The sequence below is a fragment of the Papaver somniferum genome, chromosome 11 (assembly GCF_003573695.1).
Source record: "Papaver somniferum cultivar HN1 chromosome 11, ASM357369v1, whole genome shotgun sequence".
Classification (NCBI taxonomy): domain Eukaryota; kingdom Viridiplantae; phylum Streptophyta; class Magnoliopsida; order Ranunculales; family Papaveraceae; genus Papaver; species Papaver somniferum.
Window position 1 is genome coordinate 38328643 of NC_039368.1, and position 7203 is coordinate 38335845.

Here is a 7203-nt window from a genome sequence, read left to right on the forward strand (position 1 = left end):
AAATTTGTTTAGTACAAAACAGATGAATAACTAATTTCAAAGAAATGGGTCAAAAAAAGAAAGAAAAAAAGAACCAACTTCAAAGACATCAAATTTCTGACTCTGCAGTTGCTGATTCATATATTTTTTTGGCAGCTTCATATGCATATACCTATGCACTATTATTGAAGACCAATATGGCAATGGTTCTATCTGATATACTACAAAGGCAGAGATTATTATTTACTCGAAACTCACATAAGATTTTGAAGATTTTACCTTAAAAACGTTTTTTATCCAAACAAATCCATCTCCATAACAACACCTGACACTTTTTTTTTTTTATTGATTATTTGATCACCTGCAGATTTTACAGCTGAGTTTACAGTGAGTAAAAACTCAGTTGAAACCGAATCAAATTACTGATAGAAAAAGTGAGGTTACATAGAAAACTAAGTAATTTAAAATTACTGCTAACCATAAATGGGTATCTTCTACCAGAAGAGAACTGAAACCTGAAATGTTAGAATACAGCTCTAAGAAGCTTTCAGGGAAAAAAAGTACGGGTATCTTCTACCAGATACCTACTACTCCTAGTTACAAATAACTTGAGCAACAAAAATCTCGGCCAATGCGTATTAATAGAGATATATAGTTCGGTTCAAGATACACATATCAGCCTGAAAACTAAAAACAGTACTGCACAAAAGGGTGTGCATTCTTTGAGTTGGACAGAACAAATCCTACAGCACCTGTAAACTTTCACTTCAGAGGGAATAAACAAGCGGGCATTGATTTGGGATCAAGCTCCAAACACCCTCGCAAGCTCCCGTATCTCACTTCTGTAAATCGGAAGGCAGGAAGTTGATGAGAGAATCTAAACAATTCAATCCATGGTATACCCATAATATAATCATGCCCTGCTTCTCTTTTAGCCTTGAAAACAGTCTCAAAGCCAGCAACTTGAACTAAAACCAACACTATAAGCCAACAAACATCATACACCTCTAGGACCTCAACTACATCACATTCACAATTCTTGAGGTCATTACACGTCCAGTCAGAGTTGAAATTCCTGTACATCGCCCATACCTCTCCTTTCTTTGGATAGATTTCATACAAGCTTTGTTTATTGACTGACACTCCTGTTGCCAAATGTGAGATATAAGCAGTATCGCTAAACACCTCTTCTTTACCAGCTTTAAACGTTCCGCAGCATACCTGCATTTTCTCATCGAGCCACTTGATCACTTCCCTTGGTGGAGCACATGGTTCAAGCCATTTCGCGTACAGTTTAAAATCTGGGAACAATTCAACTCTGGTTAGCTCAACATAATACTTTGGCATGTCATCTAATTTGCAACAACTTGCCCATACCTGACCGGAATGGAACTTTTCATGAGATTTGTCATTATCGAACTTGTAAAACTGTGCCTCTCCAATATCACAACGATTCAGACTGAACATTCCCTGGGGGCTTTGCTCAGAAACAATTTCAGGAATGTCCTCCACTGCTATTGTATGGTAGAGCTCGTGCACTCTTGTTCCTTCTTTGTCATTTCGTAAATGTTTCCTTTTCACAGGGTTATTAATTACTTTGTTGTATCTCCAATAGCGAGCTGCAATAGGGATATTCTGATGGTTATGCTCAAGAACAAGCACACTAATCCGCCATTTATTATCAGGTTCCAATCGTGCTGTCAGTTTAGCCTTGCACCCAGTTTTGAACGGCGGATTGAGAACTACTGAAGCATCTGTAACTCTTTTCTTCTTACCTTCTCGAATACAAGTAAAAGTTACATGTCTTAATTGTCCGTTATCCTTCTTTGACGACCGTTTTTTACATAGAAATCCCATCCGTTTAGCATAACGTCCATAACATTCATAAATTTCTTCTACTGTATCGAATTCCATCCCAATTTTGGGCACTGCTATCTCACCTTCTTCATCTATAGTAACATCATCATCCACAACCTCAATGATTTCCTTTCCACCTTTATCACTTTTCTCATTTAAACCATCATGACTCTCCCTGAGTTCCACATTTTCACTCTCACTTACATCCATCTCTGCATAAACAAATTACATATAATAACTGTGCTAAATCCTTTCAATAATAGATTTGATTTTTAAGCTCTAATTTCTAAACCAAGTCAAAATTTCAAATGAAAGATAACTTCTTGTGTTCATGTCTAAAAAAAAGTTAGGTTTTAAGATTTGGCAGAAGTTTAGAATGTTAGGGTTTTTCTTTTTCTTTTCGAATTGAATTACTGTTTCTGCATTTGCCAGCGTGTCGGAAGAATTACACGTGGAGGAGCACGGCCTGAGACATCAAGGCACGATGCCACGTCTCTACACCTGAGGGACAGCTGCCATCTACACATGTTCATCATCGAGCGGTTCTGACGATTAAGAACCTAGGAGCACTGAAGTATCGAGCCACTGAGAAGCACTGAAGAACACCCTAGGATCTACTTTATTCCATCTCGAGGAGGACCCAAGATCAACGGTGGGGATGAGACGTACTGACGCAGATGGGACAGAAACCGCAGACACCTGTCTGACGCGTACAGACGACCCAACCACCCGCATTAAACACCCTAAACATAGAGTACGTATCAATCAACTTGTGAAGGAGAAAGAGGTGACCCATCGTCACCAAGCATGACCGTTGAGAGCCACCGGTCGAGAACGAAGATACCAGCGGGATTAGCACAAAGATCGAGAAGATAAGGTTGCAACTGTCTCAGACAATGAACCCCACGTTACATCCCTATAAATACCCCTCTCCACTGAGAGAGAAGGGATCGACCAATTTTGAGTGAGCATAGGAGATCTTAGGAGAGAGAAATAGGAAGAGTAAGTATGAATTCCATTTCCCCCTTTAGCTTAGTAATTAACAGTAACACAGAGTCATTTGACTATCATTGTAACTCTTCAATACATAGTTAAACTCCAACCCCCGTGGACATAGGCCTAAGTGCTGAACCACGTAAATCATTGTCTCATTTACATATAGCACTTTACTTTCTGTTTTATTATTATTCCTTAATCGTGTGCATGGTTTAATTACTTCCCCCGTGACCATACGCTGACGAGCCCGAAGGCTCAGAGTCTGATAGGCTTAGAACTCATATTGTTTTATATGTATTTGATCTCTCCCAATGATTTCGTATGAAATGCGAATATTGTTTGTGAACACTTGGATACCATCGTTATTTTTGTGTTCACAATCTGGCGTTAGAAACAGGGACTCTAGTCCCGGTAAAAGATTTATCTTTCCCTATGATTTTACTTTTTGGGTCTCAGCGTTATTCCCTCTATAATAGCGCTTTGAACAGCTTATATGAAGATCTATGTTTTCTATGCAAAAAACAATCTAGATCTGCTTTTTCCTTGACAACCTTTTCAGATTTATATATTTTTCCTCGCGGATAATTTGAGTTCCTTGACGAAACCACTCGTTTAAGTTTTCATCGTTCTCGTATATTTTCTAACAAAACATACGCTAAAACTGGGCGTTCATATATGAACCCGCGGGGGGGTAATTTTTCTCAAAGTATTTCGAACCTGTCAATAGATCTATGTTTACAATGGTCAGATCTGCATTTCCCTCTGAAAACGTTGAAAACCTTTAAATACACACTGGGATCTACGCCTTTTCTTTGAACAAATTTCACTAATAAACTTTCTTTGAACGGACTTTACTAACGAACTTTATCCGAACAGACTTTGTTAACAAAATCAACGTGGATTTTGTTTCTTCGACTACTTCTTATTTTTGCAGAAAGTTAAAGATGGAGAAAACGAAGGAGGTGGGCAAAACCAAAGCCTCGTCGAAAGAAACACCAAGGACTACACCAGTTGTGACCCGCAGCAACCAAAAAGGCGAGAAACTGAAGGTAGCCAACCAGAATCCCGACGCCACCGAGATCACCTCACCATTGGATGCCAACGCCGTAGGGGCAGCAGCCAAATCCGATGTATCAGCCAAAGCTGAGGCAGCAAAGACAATGGCAGCCACCAGAATGCATGAACAACGGGAAGGGTTTGCAGAATCAACGATGCACCAACCGGTCTTCGGGATGCCTTCAACGAACGAGCAAAAACAAGCTCTGCCAGTTACTCAACCCTTGCTGATAGTAAACCAGTCAGAGCCCCGCGCGTGGATTCACAACTGATCCCCCCCTCCACACACACACCCACACCACCCACCCCCTCTAATCCTTACAGTGGATGAAGGTCACACGATGGACATTTGAGGGAAGGCGCGAACCAGAACCCCAAATCAAGGATCGAACCATACCCCCAACTGATGGCAGAGCTCGAAGAGTTAAAGAAGAACCATAAGGTGTACGCAGAAGCAGTGGCACTTCTAGCTCTAGAAAATCAGGAGCTCAAGGATAGGGTCGCCCAAAGCATAGGAGCGACGCGCCAACATGACGAAGCAAACTCAAAGGCACCGGAGCCCAACCGTGATGGAAGAATCGTCCTTACAAACACCAACAATCCGGAACCGTTAGATCGAAGACCTGCCAGATAAAGTAGACCATCAGACCCAGACTACGTCCCCGAAGATTCAGATTATTTCGATAGTGAAAACCAAATATCAGGACGACCCACGACAAAAGACGATCACCAGCGGGCGATGGAGGACCTTCTTGCGGAGATGATGGCTGAAATCAAGCAGTTGAAATCTAGACAAGAGGGGGGGGGGACTAGAGGAAGTGATGAGAGAAGCTAACACCATGACGCTGACTCACCACTTGGCCAAAGCGCTTATCCCTCAAAAGTGTCCCGTTCCAGCGTTCGATTGTTACGATGGATCCAGCGACCCCGCAGCTCATCTTCTATACTATAATCGCATTTTAGCCCGATGGGATCAAAACGATGCAGTCCTCTGCAGATATTTTCCTTCAAGTCTAAAGGGATCAACACTATCTTGGTTCGACAACATACCGCCAAACTCCATCGATTCCTACAACCAGCTCACTGAGAAATTCTTAGGGACATACATGTACAATAAGGCTGTCAACGCCGGAATGGACAAGCTCCTCTCATTACCTATAGCTTACAAGGAAACGATCAGGGAATACACCGACATATGACACAAAATTTGTCAAGCTATAGGGAACGTATACCCAGTGGTCAACATCAACTGTTACAAATGGGGATTAGACAGAATGATCCCACTATTTGTGGAGATTCACGGAAGTGTACCTACGATTTAAGGAGACCTTCGGGTAATCATCGAAAAGAACGCCAGGTTAGAAGAAATCCAGCGGGAGAATCCCAGAGCCCAAACTCAAAGATCTCATCGAACGAACTCAGTAGAGCAAGCTAGCGGATAAAAGAGGGGCGGTTCAACTGAACGTCCAAAGGAAGATAAGAGAGGACGAAGGAATGATCGTCGACGCGACGACCGAAAATTCGAAGACCAAGTCTTTATGAAGATCAAAACCAACTACACTCTCATCCTAAGGGATATTAAGGAGCGAGAAAACTTAGAGTGGCCTTGGTCCAAAGGGATGAAGCCACCACGGTCCGAGAAATCTAGAGAATACTGTGAGTACCACTGCTTCAACGGGCATCAGACTGAAAAATGCAAGAACCTCAAGATAGTGATTCAAAAGCTGATTGACGCTGGTGACCTCAAGCAACTTACAGAAGGCCGACACCGAAGAGAGGGCTAAGCGAAGCAAGCAAGTTCAGCTACCCGAGGGTAATCGAACGCTCAACACTATCTCATGCTCTGAAGCCACTGGACCATCACTAACTTCCCAGATAAGCAAAAGGTTAAGGAAGCAATTTGAAGATTACCGTGAGTTGTACAAAATTGATGGAATAAAAGTGGAGGAACATGAACAATGGATGAACGCTCCAATAACTTTCGATGCTGAGGATGTAGAGGATGACATGAAGGATCACAACGACCCCTTGGTTCTCACATTACCCATCGCGGGGTGCAATACCAGGAAGGTCCTCATCGATGGAGGGATCTCGGTCAATGTATTGTTCTATGACACGTTCAAACGAATGGAGCTGAATGACGAACAATTGATGTCGCCGTACTACACCATATACGGATTCAATGGGGCCCCAACGAAGCCTTTGGGAGACATTGTGTTACAAGTAAACGTGGGACCAATGAAGGTTGATACACGATTCAGCGTAGTGGACGCTCCTTCTCCTTACAATTCCATCATCAACCCGAAGATGGGTACACAAGCTCAAAAGGGTAGCAACGACCTATCATCAGTACCTTAGATTCCCAACACGCGAAGGGGTAATGGAAATAAAAGGAGATCAGGTAACTGCTCGAGAATGTCAGGCTATACAAAATCAACTGAATAACGAGCAAGATGAGCAACGTAAATCCCGAAGAAACCGAAACAAAGAAGCTGCCAAGGAGAAAAAAGTTTACCTTTATCTCGAAGAGATCTCCGGAAGAAGTCTGACGAAGGAGAGCATCGTTCTAAACACCGAAGCAGGTACCTCCACAGCTAAGGGGATGAAGAGCCTACCAAATAGCAATTAAAGAACGTCCCTCTCCTAGGGGAACCGAAGCCTACATTCACATCTGTGGAACCTGTGAAGGAGATCAATGTAGGGACCGGAGATAACCCGAAGATGATAAAAATAGGGACTTTAATGGACAAAGAAAGGGGGATGGCTCTAATCAAGCTACTCATGGATTATGCGGACATCTTTGCCTGGAAGTTAGGAGACATGCCAGGAATTGATCCGAAGATAATTCAGCACGAACTCCGTATAAAGCCGGGTACGGTCCCCTTCAGGAAGAAAGTACTAAAAGTAGCGTCGGAGTACCACCAGACAATTGAGAAAGAGCTCCGCAAACTGTTAGAAGCAGGGCTCATCAAGGAAGTAAAGTATCCAACATGGATCTCGAACATGGTCATCGTACCAAAGAAGAATGGAGGAGTAAGAATATGCATCGACTTCACCGACCTCAATAAGGCTTGTCCGAAGGATAATTACCCCCCAAGCATCGATCAACTGGTAGAAGCCGTTGAAGGGTACGAAGAATCATGGATGGATATTCTGGTTACAACTAAGTAGCCCTGGCGAAAGAAGATCAACAACACACAACATTTTACACCCCGCACGGCCTCTATTGTTACACAAGGATTCCCTTTGGACTTATAAATACAGGGGAAACATACCAAAGGATGGTTGATGCTATCTTCAAACCATGGATCAAGA

At 42.6% G+C, this 7203-nt stretch overlaps 1 protein-coding gene across 3 annotated transcripts; it reads right to left on the reverse strand.

The window, feature by feature from the left end:
• Positions 1–395: 395 nt before the first annotated feature.
• On the reverse strand, positions 396–2173 carry LOC113323793 (protein FAR1-RELATED SEQUENCE 4-like). 3 transcript variants are annotated; one of them, XM_026572143.1, is made up of 3 exons: positions 1357–2173; positions 1201–1280; positions 396–1124 (listed from the first exon to the last, which is right to left on the reverse strand). In XM_026572143.1, the coding sequence occupies exons 1-2, from the start codon at positions 2044–2046 to the stop codon at positions 1227–1229; spliced, it is 744 nt and encodes a 247-aa protein (XP_026427928.1). In that variant the 5' UTR covers positions 2047–2173; the 3' UTR covers positions 396–1124; positions 1201–1226. The 3 variants fall into 3 exon arrangements, with proteins under 3 accessions (XP_026427928.1, XP_026427927.1, XP_026427926.1); XM_026572142.1 differs by having other exon boundaries at positions 396–1280; XM_026572141.1 differs by having other exon boundaries at positions 1201–2173.
• Between the last annotated feature and the right edge of the window lie 5030 nt (positions 2174–7203).

Bases quoted from the DNA above. Each gene is read 5' to 3' on its own strand.
- LOC113323793 (XM_026572141.1), bottom strand. From the start codon at position 2,046: ATGGATGTAAGTGAGAGTGAAAATGTGGAACTCAGGGAGAGTCATGAT. The intron at 1,125-1,200 runs GTATGCTGCGGA...ATTTGGCAACAG, and splicing joins GGCTCGATGAGAAAATGCAG to GAGTGTCAGTCAATAAACAA.